This window comes from Motacilla alba, chromosome 2, assembly GCF_015832195.1.
Source record: "Motacilla alba alba isolate MOTALB_02 chromosome 2, Motacilla_alba_V1.0_pri, whole genome shotgun sequence".
NCBI classification, from domain to species: Eukaryota; Metazoa; Chordata; class Aves; order Passeriformes; family Motacillidae; genus Motacilla; species Motacilla alba.
Genome location: NC_052017.1, coordinates 119,324,904 through 119,348,779, shown reverse-complemented (window position 1 = coordinate 119,348,779; position 23,876 = coordinate 119,324,904). Strand labels below are relative to the sequence as shown.

The 23,876-nt window shown below is 38.1% G+C and overlaps 1 protein-coding gene across 7 annotated transcripts in view; it reads left to right on the top strand.

Annotated features, from left to right (window-relative positions):
- The window catches only part of EYA1 (EYA transcriptional coactivator and phosphatase 1), a 159,928-nt gene that overhangs the window by 12,278 nt on the left and 123,774 nt on the right, over window positions 1-23,876 (top strand). For all 7 annotated transcript variants that reach the window (XM_038128447.1, XM_038128446.1, XM_038128454.1 and 4 more), the window contains exon 2: window positions 33-140. In XM_038128447.1, the coding sequence (XP_037984375.1) occupies window positions 108-140 (33 nt within the window). In that variant the 5' untranslated portion in view covers window positions 33-107. The remainder of the gene's footprint in view (window positions 1-32; window positions 141-23,876) is intronic.

Genomic DNA, 23,876 nt, shown 5'->3' with positions numbered 1-23,876 from the left:
AATCCGACGATGTGGTGCTGTCTTTTCCACAGGTGTGTGTGTGCTAGGACTGTCTGAAGCTCCCTGTAACTAATAGCCCGTATATAATTTGGAAGGAGAAATCTTCAATGGAAGACCCCGAGGGAATAAATGGGAAGTCTGTAAGTAAACAACTCGTCAGTCCTGAGAAAAAAAGTTGTGGCTTTTAAAGTGGCAATTATTTTTGTGGCAACCAAGCGAAGGAAAGTCTTAGAGAGCTACATGCACTTTTAGTGATTGGAAGAAGCAGGGAATGATGAAATTATTTGAGAGATGGAAGCTTATGCTAAAGCTACAGAAAATTAAGTATGGCTTTCAAAATGTTTGTCTTCAGTGATTCATATTACAAAATGATGGTTGTTGCTTTCTCTAAGAAATATTTGGCCTGCTGTGTTTATGTGTTAACATTTTTGTCTGTTGAGGAGTTTTCATCCCGTTATTTGAAGTTATTTCTCTTTGCCTGTGTGAATATATGCAAATACTGCTTCTGGGAAAAGCAAGTGCAACTCCTAGCTGCAAAGTCTTAAGAGCGGTGGCAAAAAAAATGTAGTAGCATTGTTGTTTGTTGTAAATGCCGGTTTCTAGAGTCACAATAATAAGACATTTTGTAAACTATCAAGTACAATTAAGAATGTTTAATGCATGGTCAAATGATTAGTTGTGGGTTTTGGATTTGTTAGTTTAATTTGTGACATCATTCTTGGCACTCAGTGAAATTCAAAATGCTACATATATTTTTTTTCTGAATTGTTTATCAGATAGTGTGCGTATTGAAATTACCTTATTTTTACCAGTTGTAAAATAAGTCCAAAAGCTATTTAGTAAATTTAATTTGATTTATTTCCTGCATTTTTTCCTGATGTGTTTATTTTCTACATTTGGCAGTAGTCTATTCTCTCTCACTCTTCCCTTTGTATTTTATGTTTCTATATCCAGTTTCCCTGATGCTTCCATTTCATGTAGCAACAGAGTAGAAAAAACCAAGCCCCTTGATAATAAGCCTGTTGTGTTGCGTGTTTTTTGTTACACTTCATGTGTAGTGTAATTTTTGCTGTCTGAAGCAATATGGCTTTGATTATTTTCCAATATTCATTTGTTCCAGTCTTGTCTCTATGTGTATGTTTGAGTATTTATCCATCACTGCTACCACCATGTGTGGACAGGACCAGTTAACTTTTAGGGAAAGGGTGGCCATGGTTACCAACAGGCACTAAACAGGGATGGTCCTGTTTGCAGCTGCTGTGCCAGAGCTTTCAGCACCACCCAAGCTCCTCATTCTATTTGGAATCAGGCTTTCCTTCATGCATGAAAAGCCATTCCCTGATGCTGTCAGGATTTTCTGTGGCTTCCACTGCAATCCTTCCCCTCTGTGTGCCCAGCATAGCCTGGGCTTCGTGTGCTGTGGAGGGTTTGGGCTGGGTAGTTGTGTGCTGGGGCTGCATGTAATGACAAATGTAACTGTCGCTTAACATAACAGGAGTTTGAAGGGAAATATTTGTTCATGGTTTGGCACTACCAGCACTCCTGTTGGGGTTATTCATTCCGTTCCTTCTTTTCACCGCTTAGTCCAGAGAGCCTGTAAAATGCTTCATCTGCTCAGAGTTTCCCTTCACATTACCCAAGTGGGTGGTAGTTGTTGATGCTATCAGGATTATCAAAATCTAAGCTAGTAACTGCTGAATAGACCCACTGCACTGACCAGCACTCAGGCTTCTGTAAATGAGGACTGAGTTGCCCAAAGGTACATGACACAGGGCAGGGTGTGACTCTTCTGATTGCGTTGTCATTGGAGAGGTTTAAAATTGGGGTATTAAACCCTGCAATCAGATCCTTCAGTTAGGTCTCACTTGAAATTATTCATAACTGGACAGTCTGCTGCATTTGCATCAGCCACTTGACCAACAGGGAGATTTCATAAAAGCAGTAGTCAGCAGGCAAAATAGTCTCAGTGAAAATAAAGATGATGGTATGAACATTATTTTTGTTTATTTTGTTCTCTGTGTGTGCATAGAAAGAAAGAGAGGGTGAGAGATAGATTAGCACTCTGTAATTAGAAACCAGAAACCAAAACCTGTTTGGGATTTACAATCCCACGCGTAGTGACTTTGAAAAGCTGGTACTAGTCCACAGGAAAAGAATAAAACTTCCCTACACATACCAATTGAAAAGTAATTTAATTTTGCAACTGGCCATTGCAAACTATGTGGTGGAAGCAATTTCAGGTACATGTGGGTAAGGGAGGAGCTTTATTCAACAACTGAGAAATAAAGCTGGATAATGTAAAAAAAGTTATCAGACAACAGTATGAGAGAGTGTATGAGGAAGTACTTTGCCATTGTCTTTGGCCAAGATTTCTCTTTTGAGGAAGAGGATGGTGTTGCTCTTGGGAATACAGCCTGTCAGTGTTGATGTGTACAGAGGATACCATAATAAGCCCAGTAAACTCACTTCTGCACTTCTGTCACACTCACACAGCTGAGAGAGTATTTTAGCCATTTCCTAATCAAGAAATGGTTCTAATTGTACTAATTGTCACGTGCTTGGTTTGCATTCTGTAGGAAATTAATTTCAAACTTGGGCTTGCACACTTGAACATTATGTCTGCCCCTGCCTTTCCATTACTAGTGCTTGAGAGAGAAGTGAAACACAAACCTGAGGCTGGCTGGACAGAGGATGTCAGTGGTTTATCCTGTCTGAAAATTTCACTGAAGTTCTGTTGCTTTCTTTCCAAGTCCAAAAAAGACTTTGAAGCTTGTTTGCTAATGATACTTGCACCTATCAAAGACGGTTCACTCCTGTTTCATCAAGCTAAAACAAATGGCTGGGTTTTTTAATTAGTATTTTCTTCACCATCCTGAAGGGGCTTTTCTGTCATTTGCAACAAGTCCCACTGCTCAAATATAGTTGAGAAATAAAAAAACAACCTCTTGTTTTAATTACTTTTGAGATGAAAATATCATTTAGGTGTTAGAGAAATTCTGATTGTAAGGAGCCTGGGGCTGTGTAATAGCACATCTTATACCAAACTGATTTTAAAAAAAATTTGCAAAATTATCATTTCTTGTATTTGTGGTAGGCTAAGTCTACCAGTTCCAAACTTGGCATTGGCATGAATCTATTGCCCTAGAAACTCAGTAGAAGCCCTAAAAACATGACAAACATTGATAAGATTCAGCATGATAACCCAGGTGGTTGGAGGTACCCTGATGATGACTTCTTAAAAAAAACTCAAAAAGGGCATTGTAGAGGTCAGCAGGTATTTTATTTCATTTGATTTGCCTGATTTTTTTTTTTTTTTTTTTTTAGCATGGGGTTAATTTATTTGCAAAACTCAGCCCAAGAAAATTTTCACAAGTAAATACTGGCATGTTTTCAGCAATTACTATACCCTCTGGGGATATTTTGGGGGGCTTTTCTTCCATAACTCTCTCTCTGGTAGCAATATTAAGTTATTATATAATATAAAATAATTTTCATTCCTACCCTGTCCAGGCTCATAATTGAAAATTCTCATTGCAAAATTGCACACCAAGAAGTATTTTCAGCATCGAGTGTTTTTGATGATGGAGTTTGCCCATCTGGAAAACAGAGCGAAGACTCTGAGGCCCTCAGCAGTCAAGGTAGATCCAAATAGTGTGTACCCAGTGAGCCAAAAAAGGAGGTGCTCTTGGTCCACTCCCGCAGTTAGTCTTCTCTGATTCCCCCCACAGCCCCCAAACCTCAGCTGTCAGTCAGCACGCTGGGCAGCCTGGCTGTGTATTTCCAACTTCTTTCTCCTCCCTGCTGCTCCCTGGACACTTCTCCCATGCCGCGTACCGGAGAGCGGCACTTTGCACCGAAAATTCACCTCCTACCTCTGTTAGTGGAAAGACACAGGGCAAGTAGCTGGTTTCAGCAAGAAAGGGGGAGGGAGAAAATAAAAACCCAAACCAAAAAACATCCAGCACCTGGCTGCAGCAAAATAATGAATTTTGCAGCAAACATGCGAGATTCTGTGGAATCTTGGAAAAATGCCAGACTCCACGACCACAGAAATGCTGAGTCCATGGGGCCCAGAGAGAGATGGCTGGGGCAGTTCACATCTCTCTGTCTTTGTTTCAAGCTCCTTGCAGTCTTACTGAGGCATCAGATTACACTCTCTTCACATTTTCAAGGTTATCTTCACTACCAGAAGGGCTAGAAAGTTCATTTTGTTTCAAGGCGAGCCAGGATCTGGCAGCACAACTCTCAGCGGTTTCAGAGGCCGCTGCCACGGTGGTGGCATGGCTGTGCCGGAGGGCATGGCTGGTGACCTGCAGATTTGAACAGCATCATCAATGACATGTTTGTCATGCTTACTCACATTACCTGTTTGCCACATTAGGGAACAAAGTCTATGAGGAGGAAGGATGAAAATAGGAATATTTTACCTTTGGTTGAAAACTTAGAACATTGTCACTGTGAAAGTCATGCATGTGCTGCCTAGTTTTTCTCAAAGACTGGCAAAGTTCTCCCCTCTGTGTTCCCCTCCTGTTCTGAAGAAATGTGTGACACGCTTCCTTTTTGGAAAGCTCTGCAAGGCAGTAACCATCAAGCACCATGCAATTGCAATCTGTAACTGAGCCTATAAAATGTAATCGCCTGCACCCTTCCCACTACCCTTCCCCTCTCTATCTGCAATTGGTAAAATATTGGAAACATAAGCCACAAAACCCACTTATTACCCTCAGTAAGTGTCAAAAAGAATGAACAGCCGGAACTAGCTGATGTATTTAAGTTCCCCAAATTGAAGTGAGCTGCTGCTAGGCTGTCTATAGCAACTGCTCAATCAGTAACTATTAATAGAATTTTTTCTTTCAGAACATTTTAGTGAAAATACTCCTGAAAATTGTAAGTTGTTTGTGGACAGTTTGAAAACATAATTCACTGCAGGCTCTTCATTCATCTGTGTTTGCAGAAACATCATGGAGAAATTCTTGTCACTTAAAATGTACCTTTCCTCGTTGGTGGCAGAAATGCTAAGGTGCCATAGGTAGCAGTGCTTGCAGCACTGACAGAAGTACTGCTACCCACAGCGTGTAGCATTGGGCATATTCCTCAAGGTCTCAAAGACCTTGCAGTGTTTTGTTGGGGTCCATCAACCGATACCACCACTTATCTTGGTTACAAATCCTTGTTTCCTCAGAGAGTGGAACTTTTGCTTTTTTACAGCATGAGGTATTTTCAGATGACTTGTAGAAGTGGGCATATGAGAAATACACAATCCATCTGACTTTTTTCAGCCACTGTGTGCAACTGTTCAGCATGGAGTCTCTTGAAAGTCTTGATGAAGTTGTAGCTTAGCCCTTAACAGTAAAAAGCAAACTGCCAGTGAAGTTTATTTTCTTTTTTACTAGGTTTTCTGGACCATTGTTCCGCTTGAGGAGCCATGTTTGTTAGTTTTGGCTCTCTGACTTCTCTTCCTTAAGGATAAACTCTCCTTAGGCAGTTGTACAACTATGCACTGAAAGACTGCATAGCAGTTTATTCACAGCCCAAGCTCCAGCCGAATTCAACTGTGTGACTTCCTGGCTTAAGCAGGGGTGCATCCGTAATGTAAATACCTACTTGATTCTGTGGAAAACCAGGAGGTTTTTTGTTTGTTCTTGTAAAAGATTCCTGCGGGAAGCTTAACTTTAAAGTTGGCATCCAGCCTTCTCTGCTGTGACTCGGATACTGATCTGATTTTGTGCTTTCATGGACATTTTTATATTTGAAAATTTTTAATTCAACATTAGCTTTGCTTACAAGCTACAGAGCAGAATAAAATCACATTACAAACATTGTAGTATTAGATTTTATCACCATTTATTTCTTCTCGTCTGCCCAGGGATTTCTACATGTTCTGTAGAACTAATTTGCAGTCAGACACTGAGGTCTTCTAGAAGGCCAGCAGGCTCCACAAACTAATTTATCCAAATAACCAATCCCTCATAGGCCAACCATAGAAGGACACCAAAATGGCCTAAGCAGGCAAAGCCCCCTTTTGAAGTCTGGAATGTTTTGACTGACTTGAAACAGGCGGCAGGAATGAAGGGATAATTTTCAGTGACCCATGGGACTTTTTTGCCATTTTCAAATATTAGGTAAAACAAAGAGAAATTGCTTGTTCTAATTTAGAAAGACTTAACAATCCGGAAGGTAACCAGACTCAGAATTGAGTACTAAGGTATAGAGCTGAAGTTTACTTAATGCATTGAAGGTTTGCATCTGGGTATATGGTATTTACACACCCACACATACACAGGCTGCTTTACTTGTAATGCACATACCTAAACTGTTTTTTGAATTTGACTTCTATAAAAAAACTTGAGTACAAAGTATATTTATGCAACTTTAAGTGGACTACCTGGAATGCTGTTTTTAAGTACATATGTTTTTTCTCAAAATAATAATTTCTAATTAAAAGGATGTGTTTCTGTTGCTGCCTCAAAAGCTGGGATTGTCACTCAGATGCCAAGACTTTCATGCCATCCCTGTTTTCTTCCACCTCCTGTCCTGGTGCCATTGAGTAAATGTGAAAATTATTACAATTTTAAGTGGGTTTTCTAGTCTAAAGTATTCTTGCAGATACAAAGGAGAGGTATTTTGATACACACATAAACCCAAAATTTTCTATGAATACTTCTAGGGAGAAAGAGAGAATGTGAATATTTAGAAATAAAATGAAAACTTTACAGATCGGGTATTTCATGTTCAGGGACTTGAATGTGCATCTTAAAGACAGTGTGGAGCAATCACATGGATTTCAGCAGCTTTTTTAGAGACATTCTCTCGTAAATTTGGTCTCAAGTTTATCATGCATATTTATGTGATAGGTCGAACCCTGTATTTAGCAACACTGATGACACAGACCAACTGCAGCGCTCAGCTTCCTCCCCATGACATTGACTTGCAGGTAAGCTGGGGTTTCCCAGCAGAAGGAATGTTGTTTGTAGGAAGGGTCACAAAGCCAGTAGTGAAGCTGCTCTACCCGTGCTTAATAGATTTATGTTTCCTTAAAGCAGTATTTTGACAAGGATTTTGGTCACCAACTCGCCCATTTCCCTCTGACATCTTTGGTGGTTCTTGGCATGGAGCAGCACTGTGCAGCTCACATGTGTGTCCTGGTAACTGTATGGATAGCAATGTCAGCAGATGGGAGGTTCAAGCTGGCACTTAAATATTTATGGTACTGTGTTGGGCTGTGGCTCTCACTGGTATTGCTCCTACATACAGAACAAGCTCCTAGTTTTAGTTTATTATTTTATGTAGGATATTGAAATATAAGTTCCTCCCAATTTCAGATTTCTCTGAAATATTCATTCTTACTGTTGTCCTATGGTAATAGAAAATACAATAGAATGACAAAGAAATCCTGTTTAAGTGCAGTTTTCAATCCTGTATATACTGACCTCAGATTAGTGGATTTCAGAAACATGATGTTTAAATTAATGTTATTTTGGTGTGAGTTTATATATGTGTGTCTGTGTGTGTCTGTGTGCATGGAATGTATTAGATTAAATTAAGTTACATTCCAGCTTTTACTTGAGGAATATAATTTTGTTAGTAGTTAATAATGTTAATGCCATGATTTTCTCATATTATGTTTACATATATGGCTACAGTAAAATCAAATTATATTTGCTGGGGGTAAGATTAGTCAGTCAAGGAGCTGTTTACAACAGGAGAAATTTAAATTCAGACTTGGTAGGAAAGAGATTCTTCTCTATTTCTGTCTGCCTTGCTGTAGCTGTGCTGTCTAGACTGTCCTGGAAGTCGTAGACTCAGTGGTCTCATGGTCCGTGCACAGCACAGCAGCAGAGTCTGGCAGTGAATAGAAAGCTTCATAGGGATTTCTCATCAATCACATAGAATTTGTCATTTTGGCATTTTTGGCATTCAAAGCCTTATATTCTGCCACCACTATTCACATGGGGTGGACTTTCCATTGTACTGACAATACACCTCTACAACTGTGCAGTGCAGCACTTGGGAGAAAATTTCTTCCCAGCTCCTGTGGAGGTCAGCTCCTACCCCAAAGCACAGGATTTGATTATCCTGATTGCAATTTACAGAGCTGTAAATTCCATTAGTGGTCATGAGTCGAGGAATGAAATTGCTTGAAGATAAAGAAAAAAATGTTTTTATCTATTTTTTTAAATTCTATTTTAAAAGAAGAAAGTAGGAGAGTAAGTAATTTCAGACCCATTTTCATACTTTCCTTATGCTGAGGAGTAATTTTAAAATATAATCTAGGTGTAGCATTTGGGCAAAATGAATGGGGATTCAAAGAGTGAGAGCTTTTAGAGTAAGCACTGCTTTGGTGCTCATAGATTCAGGAATTTGCTCTTGCTGAATGTGTGCTTAGTACTGTAGATATTTTTAGAAAGCAAGCATGATCTATTTTTTATTTTATTTTTATTCTTAATAATTGGACATATTTTTCATGTTTGACCACCCTTTTAGGCCTGTAAATAATTTAAAAGATCTAAAAGTATCTCAGTATTCAGAATCAACTAGTTAAATGCTTATATGCCTGGCTTTCACCTTCAGTTATATGTACATGAAGAATCTAAATTTAGGGTTGCCCTGTTCCACTTCTATTTTTCTACTCTAGTTTGAAGCATTAGTTTTTTGGGGGACAAGCAAGGTGTATTTAGTGGTAGGCTGATGAGTACCTCAGACCTTTGTCCTTTGCAATGGTACTTTGAAGAGGGAGAAGGTGCAAGATCTATGTTATATTTTTCTCTGGTTTTTGCAAGGCTCTGTAAAAGCTAAGTGGCACATCAAGCAGGTTTCCATAGTGCAGACACTGCACAAATCCTCTGCTCAGTCCCTGGAAGGGCTGTATGCTGCCATTATGCTTTCTATAAACGGAAGACAAGCACACTGCCAAATCCTTGCAGCACTGGACATCAGCCCTTTTGCTGTTCTTAGCTTGTTTTGTTTATTGATGCTCAAAGACTGTCTTATTTGCCAGTATTGCATCCGCTTTTGATCATCAGGAGCAAAGAGTATCATGTACTTCTTGGTAGCTTGGAATGTCCATCTTTGCAATTTCTTCTCCATCTGCAAGTTTTTTTTTAATAAAATAATTACCTCTGATGAGTGTAATTAAATTTTGTATTTTGGTCTGACTAGTGAGACTTTAAGACAAAAACTACTCAGAAGCAAACACTTTCAGGGCTGGACAGAAAAACAAGAGACTCATATGACAGCTTGAAGAACCTCAGACTGGTGCTAGCACAGGAGAGCAAGAGGTAAGTGCCACCAGATTGGGATAGACAAGATAACTTAGCCTGATATTCTGGGACTGGTGGCAGACAGTTAATGGGAGCAGGAGAAAGAGAGCAAATCCTGCTTTTGAGAGACTGGAGGCACACATCCAAAACATTGTGTTTAATGCTGTCCTTCATGAATTTGCTTTTGGATATGTGTGTGCTTTGATTCTCTGTAGTGATAAGTTCCACAACATAATTATGCCTTTTCAAAGTGGTTCTGTTGTTTTATGCTTGCTTATAGTAACTGCAGCAAAAACTGCAGCAGGTTGTTAAGTTTTCCTGACATGAGAAATAATGACTCTTCATTTCCTGCAGTCTCTTTCCTGATTTGGTAGAATTCTCTTGTTTTCATGACACAAAGGAGTCTCTTCCAAGCTGAAGAGCCTTGTTTTTTCCTGAGGCTGCTGCTGAGCTTTGTGTGAGAGATTCAAGATGTGAGCACTCCGGCTTTGTCATGTTTTCTGTTTTACTCTGTGTTTCCTTCCTAATGATTTTAAACATTACATCTACCCTTTTGACTGCCTTTGGCCACTAAGGCCTTGTTTTCAGAAAATTATTGGCAATAACTGAAAGCTCTCTTCCTTGGGAGCAATAGATAATTTAGCACTTATCCTTTAGCTCTTGTCCATTCTCAGTTTGAGTTATCTTTTACTTTGCATTTATCAACACAGAATTTCACCAGCTCTTGTCATGTGTAGTTACTATAAAAGCAGTTTTCTGTGGCAGATTTACTTTGAGCTGACCTGAGTTATGTGGCAAATTTGTAACCTTGCTGATTGTCATCTTTTCCAGGGTATTTATGTTAAATAGACCAGGTCATTTTGAAATTCCACCAGTAACATTGTGAAAACTGCCCACTTACTCAGTTCCATCCTTTAAATAGTAATTCATGACAGATCTTTTATTTTACCTTATGACAAAATTGTTTAAGAGCTTTTGGCTTATGAGAGCTTTTCAGAAATCTAAATATACTACATTAACCAAATCATCCTTATCCAAATAATCGTTAACTCCTTACAGAAACGCTAGTAATCTTGAAGTTATGGCTTCTCTTTACAAAGCCATGCTTTCTCTTCCCCATTACATCATTTTCCCATGTGCTTACCAATTATTTTGTTTATTATAGCAGCTGATTTGATCATGCTTCCATTGTTTTAGAGCTCTTGGGTGAACTCTTGAATCTGGCTGGTTTGTGCCTCTTCATTTTGTTAATCTTTCCCAAAGCTTTTGCTGATACTTTGTTTTAGAGCTGTCAAGGTCTTCTCTTCTTGGATAGTGAGCATCATGCACGTAATTAATTTAACTGTTTCTGTAATGATCTTGTCTTGACTGAATTTTACTTTGTTACTACAGTTAAATGTTGGCTTTTTGCATGTTTTTAATGAAGCTTTTATATTAATCTGAGACAATAACAAATGACTCTTCAGGGTTGGGTTATTTTTTGGCCTATGTTTTCCTGTGTTTGCATTTGAATCTACTGAACATGAGCCCTTTTCCAGTTTCAGGTATTTAACTGCTGTGTGTGGCACTCAGCACGTGTAATGTCTCTGACAGACATTCAGAACCTTTCTCACTGAAGCTAATCAGAAAAAAAAAAAAGTCTTGAAAACTAAAACTTTGTATGAACTTGTGATGAATTAGGTTAAATAGTTTTCACAGAAAAAACCCAGAAACTGGGGGCACTGGCGTCAGTTGCAAAGCAGGAAGATGTGATTCCACCCCCTCTGCACTCTGTTCTCTGGTGTTGGTACTTTGGGAGTCTGCCCATGACAGAGAGCTTGGGCTGGTGCAGGGAGGGGAATGAACACCTAGCCCTTTTGATCAAGTGTTCTGCCCACTTGGCTACAAGTGAGCAACTTCTTCTAGACAAATGAGAGGAAGGGTGCTTTTCTGGAGGAGCAGTTTGAATTCTAGCTCTAATCGGGCAGAAATGTCATTTAAGCTCTCTTTTACATTCTTTGGCTTGTGAGATAGGGTTGTAGAAAACACCTACCTCAGCCACCTACCTCCTTTTTCTGTTGTCATCCAATCTTTTTGTTAAAAGCTCTGTCTCAAAAAACTTTCTTCTCCCCTTGATAGCAAAGTTTCTGGATAGTTCTGATTTATTGTCTGACTCAAAAGGGATCGGTTTTGGGAGTATGGGAACATAACCTTCCAGAAAAACTTGCATATGGGAGTGTATTTTGCTTTCCTTTTTGGAACCTGCATCTCACTGACCAAGAAAAGATACTGCTGGAAAACATTTAATTATTTATGTAATATTATTTTTAAGTCAATTACTAGCTTTGTGAGTTTCAAAAAATATATATGTCCTTTATATCTAGGGGAAGATCAAAGACCCATTCTGGCAGGTGGCACAGAGAGAGGAAAGGAAAAAGCAAGCTGTCACTTAAAGAAATTGCATGTTTAGTTTAGAGCAACACATGATGGAAGACTAAATTGCAACATATGATGGAAGCCCATCTGTTCTAAAAGCAAATTATGAGAGTTGAATTACTTAATTTATCTTTTAAAAATATTATATTTTTTTAAAATGAAGAATGAATTTATTCAATACTGTTAATAGGTAATTCAGTGACTACTTTTTCTTATATTTTGGCTGAACTGATGCACTATTTGAAGATTGACTTATATACAGGGCTTTGCCCTTGTTGTTAAAGATCAGTAACCAGTCAGATCTATTGAGACTCAGGCCCCAGGCAGTTTAGCACCCCTGGCTTTAGTGGGCACTTGCAGCCAGTGCCTGCTGCAATGTTGCTGGGTAAATCTTAGAGCTTGGGACCAAAAAGGCAGTCTACATCATCACTCTATGCACTGTGGCTAAATCCCGAGCAAGTCAGTTGGAGTGCAAAATGTGTGGTTCTGCTCTTATCTTGTGCTCTTCTTTCTCCACTTTTTTCTTCCTCTTTCCCACTTCTGTTGCCTTCTGTTCAAGAAAATGTGTCCTAACTAACGTGCATGATTCCTCTAGCACATGAGTTGTGAATCCTCAACTGGCAAAGGTGCTAAACCCATCATTTACACTGACACGGTCTGGTACCAGCATCGTTTGATAGATCTGAGAACAGCTGATAAGATCAGGAGCCCAACTTGGTCAACATATTACAATTAAAGGTGTGCAGGTGACAGAAGCTGTTTCTATTTTAATTATATCTTCTTCTACTCTTGTTTTTATTGGGCACCAGCAATATAGCAGCTCTAAATCCCTCTTCTGTCTCTTCCCAGGCTTCTTCTGGGCAAGAGTTAATCCAATGTCCATTGGATTATAACAGCATGACAACGATTTTATCCACTTGTTAACCTCCCCATGAAATGTTTTGGCATATAAGTGGGAAGAGAGCAAGAAGCGTTAGCAGAAAGAAAGCAGTTGTAATACCTTAAAATTCTGAAAGCATTAATTGCTTTTCTTTATTAAAGATTTAGACAGTCTGTGTGTGGATCATTATGATGGTGGGGTGTGATGACTCCTCTGTACTTGAAATGCCAAGATGTATTGACTGCTTGTCATCATGTAGTGAGAAGGGTCATGCCAGTTACCTTTGAATCCCTGGGCCTTTTAGAGAACCTCCTGTGTGTTAGAGCTGTTTACCTGCATATTATGGCATTCAGTGTACTGTGCAGGAGGAGGTTGTGCTGAGCAAAGGTAGGGAGGAAGGAGGGAACTGTGCTGTGCAGTGTAATCCAGGAGTGGGTAATAACATGCTGTGGAAGATAACTCTGAATGGGAAGTGAGGCAGCTAAGTTTGAGAAAAAAAGAAGGATGTCATTTGCTCCTTTTACCCTCAGCTGAAAGTATTCCTCCACTTATTTGCCTTTCCCAGCCTTTGATTTCTCATCTTTGTTCTCATGTTTTACTGGCACAGAAAAGTCCTTTATTTCACTTGACCGAAATAAAGGTGTTCAGTATGATCATAGCAGCACATACCTGAAAAATTATTTGTGCCTCTGAGCTCTCCAGTCTTTTATAACCTGCCATGAAAATAAAAATGGATGTTAAATATTTTTCCAGCATGACTTTGAGACTTATCAGTTATGTATTTCTGCTGATGAGCATTTTGACTATTTGCTTACTTCACACTAATGCCAGATTTACACTGATGCTGTTTAGGTCATCCTGACTTCTTTCCTTAAGCACTGGTACACCTTTGGCTTCACTCCCATTGACTGTCAGCTGGTGCTAATAATAAACTGCAGATCTCAGCTGTCTTTGCCGAAAAGCCAGTGCTCTTTCGGGGACTTTTTTTTTTTCCCTCTGTGCTCATCTTATTCAACCACCGATGTTTTGTGCCGCTCTAGTTTCTCATTGTCAGTGGCTAAGTAGGAAAACATTATTTGCTGCGAAGTGTTCACTGGGCGTTCAGCATTAGAGACAGCTGCTGCAAATAGAAGTCCCGTCCTTCTTGGTTTTGCTGAGCAGTTGAGGATAGTTTGTGTCAAACGAACTCAGTGGGAGATTTTATGTTGTTGTTACTGCTGTTACTTAGAGAGGATTGCAAACTCTTGCCACATTTTTTATTGCACATGGCATTTACTGTCATGGAGTTCTTGTCTTAGTATTTTTTCTTTTTACAGGATTGCTTGGCAAATGTTTCATGCTTAAGTATCTTTCATACCAAATCCTTGTGAGATTCTAGTTTAGAGGGCATTATTATTCTTCCTGTAAGCCTTGTACCCTGCTGAGAAATTGAGAGAGTTACATTTATAAGTCAAAGAGGATTGTCGGAAACAAGTGGTGCTGACAAACCCAATGTGTTTTCTGCTTCAACATTTGTTTTCTGTGAGTAATTTGTAGGTATAAATGTAGCATTTGAGTAAATTAAGTGATAGGAACTGTTACACAGGACCTGTGTAGGTCTGCCAAGAAAAATAAACATGACTGTGATGAAGTGTGTGATGGTGGTGTTAGCAGAGCTGTAGAGGCTCTTGGAGGGACGCTAAACAAGCATCACTGGGATCATAAACAAGCTGACCATGTGGAGTCCAGGAGCTGGGCTTCTGAAACAGACATTCCTGTAATCCACCACAACCTTTCATTTTACTGCTCATAAAGGAGTTTTAAAACTTTGTTGTTTTTATCAGTTCTGAATGTGTCAAAATTGGAGGACTGGATTAAGTGTAACATCTGATGTGTTTAATCCAAGATCTTTGTGTTAGCCTAAACTGTCACTAAAGGTTTCATGATTGATCTGCTGACACTTTTTAAACATCCCAGACTTCAGTAAGGAGGAAATGAAATTTCTCTGCTTTGAGATCTCCTTGTGTAATTGGATGTAATGTTCTGGTAGTAAGGAGGGTTTTGGATTAAGACATCGATCTGACTTTGGGAAATGAAACCTCTCCACGGCTGTCCTGTAAACTGCTTCTATTACTAATGCCCTGTAGTTTCTCTCCGCCTATTCTTTGTCTGCAAAATGGGACAGTAATGTTTTCCTTCTCATCATATTAGTCTAAATAATTTTAGTTAGTTGTGGTAAGCTTCTGTTATGTATAAAGGTTGCACTAAGCACTGTTTTATAGTCCTGAGCATTGAATTTATCCTTTTGAAAGTAAAATGAGTGTGCCAGGCATGAAAAATGAACTATGAAGATCTATGAAGATCTCTGTTTAAGTGCTCGCAGCAACTATATTCCAGTGGACAAATACAAAACACACAGAGACTGACCCATATGTTTTTGAAGTGATAAAGATCTGAAGTCTAGATTTGAACACTGTATTATCTGTCACCATGGAGGGAATGAGAATTGTGCGTGCAGAGCTAAAGCTGTGAATTTGATCCAGAACTTTCTTCTATATTCTGTAAATGCAGTAATTTCTCTAAAGGCGTGTTATTTTGTATGACTTCTTCTGCTTTGGGAGCGCACACATTTTTTTTAATGGTTGTTCCATAGTTTATGAAAAAGGTATGCTTTGGTGCTATTTAAATGCTAGAGCAATTATTTTCTATAGCACACATTGCCATTTTAAAATGCTAAGCACATCTTTAAGTGACACTATTCAATATTTTCACATTGCTTTGTTCTCATCTGGTCAGAATATAGTGTGGGAATATTCTGCAATAACCCAAATTATAGAATATATTTAGTAGTTTTTTAGTATATTGAGTAGTTTAATGCAAAGTGGTACTGGGAGGAAAATGAAGAAAATGCCAGGATAAATAAAGCAAATTTTAAGTTTTTTCTTTAGCTGTTTTTAAGATAGGACAAAGTTAGTAGTCTTACTTTTAGTCATCTGCTGTTGCTACTGTGTACAAATGATACTACATGAACAGAGGGCTACGTGATGCAATTTTAATAGCAGCAAGACTCTATTCTCTTGTAACTTGATGGTGTTTTAAACAATGCAAATTTTAGAATCATTATTTTTAAATTATAAATATAAAGGTAGTTGCCACATGTATTTCTCCTATTTAATTTATATTTAACTGTGGTTGGTCTATTAATCTTTGTTTCGAACATTAAATGCCTTCCTCATGGCAGCTGTCCATTCACTAGTACCATGACTACTGGCATGTTAAGTTCAAAGTGGAATGTCTTGGAGAATTCAGATAATATATTTAGTTCCTGTCACCAGACAGCACAAGGCACCAGTGCGTCTCGTTCTCAGAAGAGAAAGCCAGATACTTTCTCTGCAATGTGCCCCTTCAGTTAATATAATTTAGGGTGGTTTTTTTAGCAGAAGTGGTCATCAAGTCTATCAGCATGATTTTTGTTTCTGTAATCTTTGGTGTTATGAATACCTGGAAGAAAGTTTTAAACAAAATAATTTTAAAACCAGTGCCAGAGAGAATATGAAGGAGATTATATGGGGTTTTTTTTCCCAATGCTTAAATATATTTGTGACAAAAAATAAGCTGGAGCTGGAGTGGAATAAGCAGAACTCTGGGTCTGAATGATCAGCCATTTTAAAACAAATTTTAGAAGCTTATAGAAGAGAAAACTTTCCCAAGAGCATATTGAAAGACTTAATCCATACTTCTAGAAAATTGCAGCTGTCAGGCTTTCCTTTATTATTCTAGCAAAATGCTGTGTTGGGTGTTACAAAGAAGTTTGGCCATGCATTTAGAAAATTAATAGCTTCCTTACATCAGATGTGTTAAATAGAAATGTCTTATTGCACAGCCAGTTATCATATTTTGATGTTCCTACTGAAAGTTATTTCTTTCACTGTATAATTTATGTTCAATAATTAAGCTATGAGGACTCATCGTCATGCATGTAAAAAACATATATAAGATGAGACCTATTACTATGCCAGTCTTGCTGCATAAACTTGTCAGGCGCTCCTGAGAGTTCTGCCATTCAATCACAGGGAATTCCAGTGTGGAACAATAAAGAATTTCAAATTTACCACGAGGAAAAAATTGGTATTGACATATTCTTATGTATCCCAAATAAACTGTGTTCAGTTTGTCCAAAGAACAAATTGACAGCCAGTAGAAGTATCTTACACTGATGCTCTGAGAATTAGTGATTAGCATATTGAAAACTGCACTACTCTAATGGTGAATTTTTTTCTTCTTGTGTGTAATTTCCCGTGTTGAACCTGATGTTTATTGTCTCTTACCTTGTCATTGTGCACCTCCAAGAAGAATCATCAAGCTTCATCTTCTTATCTTTTAGGAAAAAAAGGAGCAGTAAGATCAAAACCAGTTCTCTCAGCCTATTCTCATACGGAATGTTCTCCCTAATCTTGATAGACTCCTGTCAGGCCCTTTCCAGTTTCTTATATTGGGAAGGCCAAAACTAGACACAGTAATTCAGATGCAGTGTCTTATGTGCCAAATAGAAGGGGGTAAAACATTCTATGATTTGCTGCTTGCACTCTTGCTAATACAGCCCCATATTCTCTGGCTTCCTTCACTTCTCATAGCTTGTGTTCAAATGCTCTCTCATCCTTTTCTGTAAATCTGCACCCAGTCAGCTCCCAGCCTGCACTGTTGCATGGGGGTATCCTGTCCTGGCATTTCCCTTTGTTGAATTCCATGAGTTTCCTACAGACCCATATCTCCAGCTTATCAACATCCCTCTGATGAACTGCAGCTCTGCCCTACCAGTCTGGGCAAACTTGTAAACTCCACAGTCTACAAACTTGTTCAGAGTATACACCACCCCTCTCCCTGCTTCTTTTTAAAACATTACGGGCTGTATTATCAATGCCTGATAAGATGACACTGGCACTTACCTGTCAGATGGCCTTTACATGGCTAATCACAAACCTTCAAGCCCAAATGTTTAGCCAATTCTCCACCTGCCTTGTCTTCTGCATAATTATCTGAAAGGATACTGTGAGAGGCTTGCAGACTGTTGTCCACAGAACCAGTTGTTTCATCTTGCAAACAGGCAAGTTAAGTACAAATCGTCCTTGTTAAATCCATGATGGCTATTCCTTTCTATCTTGTCTGACCCATGCCTAAAAATGGTTTCTGAAAGGTTTTTTTCCATAATCTTCCTGGAGACTGAGGTTAGGTTGACTGGCCTGTATTTTCCCAGAGTCTTCTTGTTCTTCTTGATGATCATATTGCATTCCTTTTTTGAAGCCTTAAGGAGTCTCCTCTAATCATTGTGACCTCTCAGAGATGCTCAGTGATGCTGCTTTCCTACCTTTATCCTTAAAACTCATGCTGTGTCTTTATACTCCACATGAGTAGCCTGTCCCTGCCTCCACCCTCTATGTTCTTATTTTTTGTGTTTCCCGTAAGCTGAATCAAGAGTGTCCTTTTCATCCATGCTGCTCTTTTGCCTTTCCTGCTCAGATTCCTACATGTTGGAAAGGACAGAGGTTGGGGAGGTTGTTGTTGAGGGTGAATCATCTTTCCTGGGCCCTTCTACTCCCATGGGGTCCTGCCAGAGGTCCCACCTACTCTTCTGAAAGATCAGATGGGGGAGTGGGGCTGTGCTGTCTTCCTGGTCTTGTCCATCACTGTGCAGTACCCACTGCTGAGTCTGCCAAACCTTCACTGCATTCAAACCAGGAGGCTCCCTACAGCAGCCTCCTCTCTGCCCTGATAATGGATTTGAGACATACTCCTTTCTCCCAAGATGAGAACAATTTTTCAAGGCCACTCTTATCCCTAAGCTTCAAAGGAAATAGCTTTAAATAAGCAGGCATTTGCCTATAAATTGACAATAATTAACAGTGGCTGCCCATTTAAGCAAAAAAGAAATCAAACAGTAAAACATGAGTGCAGATTGTGGATGTAAACCATGGCTGGTTAGGTTAGGAAATTGATCTCAGAGTGCTCTTTTCTTTTTTTTTTTTTCCCCTTTGAAGAAGAATGCAAAGTAATTATTGTATTTTGAATGACTATTGTGCCTGTGTAATGCTTATGGCATAAACACACCCCTTGACTTCTGAGAGCATGATAGAATTTTATCAATTCCTGGGGGAAGTTCTCGCTTTTGAATGACCAGCAATTTTCTGTCAGTTTATCTAATTGACAATGTTTATGCCTGTGCAGTGTACATAAAAAAAACTGCTTTTGTGGCAACTTCTAAAAGCTGAAAGTAGGCTACAAAATTTGATAACCGCAAAAACTATTTAATGTAGCTAAACACCAGGGCCCAAATACTTTCCCATTATGTAATGTACAAAACAAGTTCAATACCCACAACATTAAAACAATGCTTTTCCCTACTTCCTGGGGTGCCTCCAGTTTCCTTTTATATTGAAGTTTTTTTTAAGTACTCCATTTGTTGCCCTTGTCTGCAGGGAAGAACAGTAACCACTAAATTAGTAAATTTACAATACAGTGACAAAAAGCCATAACTCTTTGGTACCTGTCAGTGGACTTAGCTTTGCTCACATTGTGAGATACGTCATGATGAGGAGTACAATACTGAATTGATGATTGAGACATGAAGCTGAATGTTGCAAAGACTGAGTTATGTAGACACTGGTGATAAAATGTTTTCAGTTCCTCTGCCTTTTCCCTTATCCAGTTTATGTTACTGAGTGCTAAAGCTAACGTGATTAATTCTGAAATTGTTAAGGAGGTACTTCAAGGACAATTACCAAAAACTAGTTTAAATTCTATTGTCCCTTCTGAGTTGCAGTAAGGTTTCCATCAAGTAAACTGCTGCCCTGTTGGCCTTAAGCCTGGGGAAATTCTTAACACAAAATACTATTTGTGTTAAATTGTAAAATCTTAGTTTTATAAAGTAGCTTGCATTATGCAGGGCTTAAACTGGGTCCATCACAGATAGTTCTCATAAGTCTTAAATTTTCTGAAACTAGATGTAAGGTTTCAAAATAACTTTATTTTCTAAAATATGCAAAAATAGTAATGGTAATAATAGTAATAGGCCTGAAGTTTCATCTCTTCTTGATCCTTTAGGGGTAAGAATTAGACTTGCTCAGTGGTTTCTGGAATAGTTGTGGTATCTGAAACTCCATCAAGCAACTCAAAGACCTTAATAAATGAGCAGGTTTAAAAAGACTACTTAAGTTACAGAAGGGTGTTACTGATGGCTTTTTTGAAATAACATTATGCCAAAAATTTTTTGCAACTCTTACAGATGATTTTCTCATTAATAAGATTTATACAAGTATTCACAAAAGAAAAAATGAGGCTTGTAGCTGAGTATTAATGCAGTTGTTTTCAGCAGTGGTGAAGCTGCAGTTCAGCAATATCCTTGATGAAGTGGTTGATTTTAAACTTTTTGTTTCAGTGACCTACCTTTTTCTGTAAAACACACCTGAATAAAACATATGTTTTGGTAGCATATATAATTATGTTATATAAATACATATGTATGTTATATATTTTAGGCAAACTAGGAAGATGTTTAGAAAACTCAGTGGTACTCTAAGTGTAACTATCATCAGTAGAGAATGGATCTCAAGTTTACATAAATGAAAAATGATCTATTAAAGGAAATTTTGTTTTAAAGACTAATTGAATTTTTCAAGTATTTATCCCTAATCCCTTGCTTTAATTCCTTCTGTATTATCTTTTCATCTCAGCACAAGCAAAGTGTTAGAATCACAAAACCTTTCAAAGTTAGTACATTGCATGTCCCAGAAGGAGACTTGTAAAAGGGACTTTTATACTCAACTTTTCTGGGTATCTGATTAAAAAAAAATTATTGAGGAAACTCTGCTAGTGCCAAGACTCATTTTTAAGGTAGGTGACATTTCTGAACACCAGCCAAAGTGAAGATTAGGCAGATTGTTTGTCGCGCTGTTTGATTTTGCTTGATTTTTGATTGTGAGCTTTCAGGCTATACAGGGAAGATCTTCAGTATGAACCAAGTGTAAGTGAAGCATTTCAGTGTTACTATAGACAGTCCTATGAACAAACAGTGCTTTTGCAGATCTGTTCTTCTGTTTACGACCTAGTATTAGTTTGTCATAATACATACAACATACATGTTGTTCAATGGGGTGTCTAGGGCTCTAATCACATGTGTATTCCTAGGCAAATTAAGATATATGTAATTATTTTTAATGATTGGAACCTCATGCAGATATCATAAGAGAAACTATGACCTTGTCAAAATCAGCAAGAAATCATTGATTTCAGAGGGATGAGCCTCCCAATTTTTTGCAAGTGTCATTTTTGCTTACTTAAGATAACTCCATGGCCCAAATTCCTCCCTTTATATACATGGCAGTTTCTACTAGTTGATAATTGGTTTGTAGTGGATTAGTCTATTAGTCTGTTGTGCATTTCAAAGACTATTATTTTGAATTCTATCAGATTAAAAGTAGACCTTTGGTGCAATTTATGAAGCTCAGCTTTCAGTAGCTGTCTCCTCCTTGGATTTCCTATTATCTAAAATCTGACTGAGGTTATGAGGCAGACTTTCCATTTAGGGGGAAGGATCTCTCTTCCATTTAGGCATCTCTATCCCCTGGCCCAGTAGAAGCTGCCCTTTGTCTATCAGATCCGAATGTTACCAAGCAAAGGATGACAAACACATAGCCTGCATGACAGTAAAGTACTTGGTGCTTTTTCTTTTTATATAAAGTTGGATTTTTGTTTGCTGTGGAATTCAAAAAAAAGAGTCAAAATGAAAAAAACGTATTACGTTTTGACATATACCCTTTAACATAATAACCTTTCTCTCATGTAAATATAAAATATAAATAATAGGGATGTCAAAGTAAACCGTTGAGCATCATCCTGTATTGAAAATACACCTCTGAGTAAAAGAAATTAGATGTCAAGTAGCATTCCATGGGATCTTTTTAAAATTCAGATCACATATACGTGAAAAGGAAACTTTGGATCTTTTGCACAGTTGGATTATGAAATCGATAACTTGGATAACACATCTTGGGAAAGCAATTTTAAGTTATTTAAGATCCCAGAAGAAGTAAGATGGGGAGTGTGAAGGAAGATGTAATCTCCACTGTGTGACTTCTGTGTTCTACCTGTTTTGGTGAGAGCTCATGTAGTACTTCTGTGTGCACCACAGCAGCCCCTGAAAGTGAATTACTGATGTATTAGTCAGCATTAATAGTAAGAAAGAAATTTATTGATGTATACTCACTGGAACGTGAGTAATAGCAGGACTACTCATAATTAAGAAAGAAAAAAAAAAGAACAGGTCCTGGCCAACACAAAAGTGATGCTGAACCATAAAAATTTTGATATGTCTTAATGTTTATTTCCCTTTTTGTTATACTAAACAGTGCTTATATACCAACAGACTTTTAAGATTCATCTGCAACTGTAAGTCTTAGTTAAAACTGATTACACCTTATCCAGATATTTGTGGGTCATATTCTCCCTTGCAAGGTGCCTCATTTCATTATGCACATTCCTGAAAATTAATGTGCAACATGATTGATTTTATTTGATAGGATTTGCTCTTCCTTTATAAACACTCTATGTGTTATGTAGATTACAATGTCTAGGGGATTTAGATGAATGTGCCTGGAAGACAGTTTTAACCATCCTCTTTCCAATGAACCAGAGGGGACAGGCTGACTGTCTTGAGGAGCAGAAAATGTTTTCTATATCTAGTCAAGATATAGAAATTTAGAGGGATCAGTGACCTAATTAAAGAACATGAATTCTTCTAGTGTTGACGCCTAAAGTTCAAATGTCCTTTTTATACAGGAAACTCGCCTGCCTGGCTGCTACACAAATATTAAAACAACTCTGTGTGAAACCAGGTTTTTTGAGCATCTGGTCTGTAGCACCATGAGACAGTAGCTAAATCTTTGCTATGCAAGACTTCCTTGTCAATCTTGAGCCTAAACATAGTAACCAGTGTAATAGGATGTTTATTAGGGGAAACAAATAATTAATGTCTTGAGATAAGCTCCTAACAGACATTACATTCCTCCAGCAAGTTCCTCTAAAATGACTACTGTATTTTCTTTCTGACTGTATTTCTTTCAGGAAGAGACTCGGCATGCCTGCTAAAGTCATTTGTAGCCTTGTCTTCCATATAAATGAGTGTCAAGGTTGAATAAGATAACTAATGAGTTGGACGACTTCATACTTGAACACCAGAAGAGCTGTAGCTCCAAGTTTCCTTCCTCTAATCCTTGGTGGCTTGCTCATATTCTCATAACTTGTTCTCCCAACTAACTTCTCACTGTGTGTTTCTGGAAAAAAATACCTTATCTAGGGCTTATCCAAATCAAATCTACATCATTACCACATTCACCTTGGGACCAAAGCCCTTGCAAGACAGGACTAAAATATGGAAACAGTGGTTTCCAACTGTTTTAAATCTTCACATTTTTATAACTAAATATTTAAGTGTCTGAAATCTAACTAATAAATTGAGAGCTTTCAAAATCACAACCAGGCGGTATGCTATACCTTATAGCACATGTTTTAAAAAGGAAATGACTGAATAAATTAAAACATAGGAAGACAATCTGAGTTACATAATAGCTATATGTATTAAATCATTCAGGAGAAGTTGCAGCTGAACTAACACTCTGTAAAAATGAACTCTCTGTGGTAGACTCTTCACTCACTGAACTTACTTAAAATGTAACAGAGATGAGAGAATGGTTGTACAAAATGGAAAATTGCTGCCATGGAAGAGATATGTTCAGATTTATTCCTTCCAGAGGAGAAGATGATGATTTAGTTACATACAAGGGAGAAGCAATTAACTGTATCTTTCAGTTTGAATCTGATGCTTATTTGAAATTACATTTAACCCCTAACCAATTCTTTCCCTCTTATCTAAATGCTGATCTATAAAAGGAAGAAAGCATGATCTATTCATAGAGAAGACATTGTGGATGTAATTAGAAATTGTTTACGGTCTGCATAAATGCCAGGTCTAAATGCTTTCCCCATAAATGCTCATTTAAGCATCCCATTGATCATTTTTTTTCTCAAAATGTTTAATCATGTTTTCACTTCAAGTACATGACATAACTACAACCCAGCTAAAATTAAAGTCTTAATAGCCTAATATGCAGTCCCTTACTGGGGCCCCCTTACAGACCAACCAGCCTTATGAATTCAGATCTTACTGTTTTATCCAAATTAGAAGCCAATGAGCTGGAACACATAATTTAATTTTATGATGCACTGAAAGTATTTCAGTAAGTAGTCAGACCAGACTGCTACAACACTCAGTTTCAGAAGGGCATTTTTCA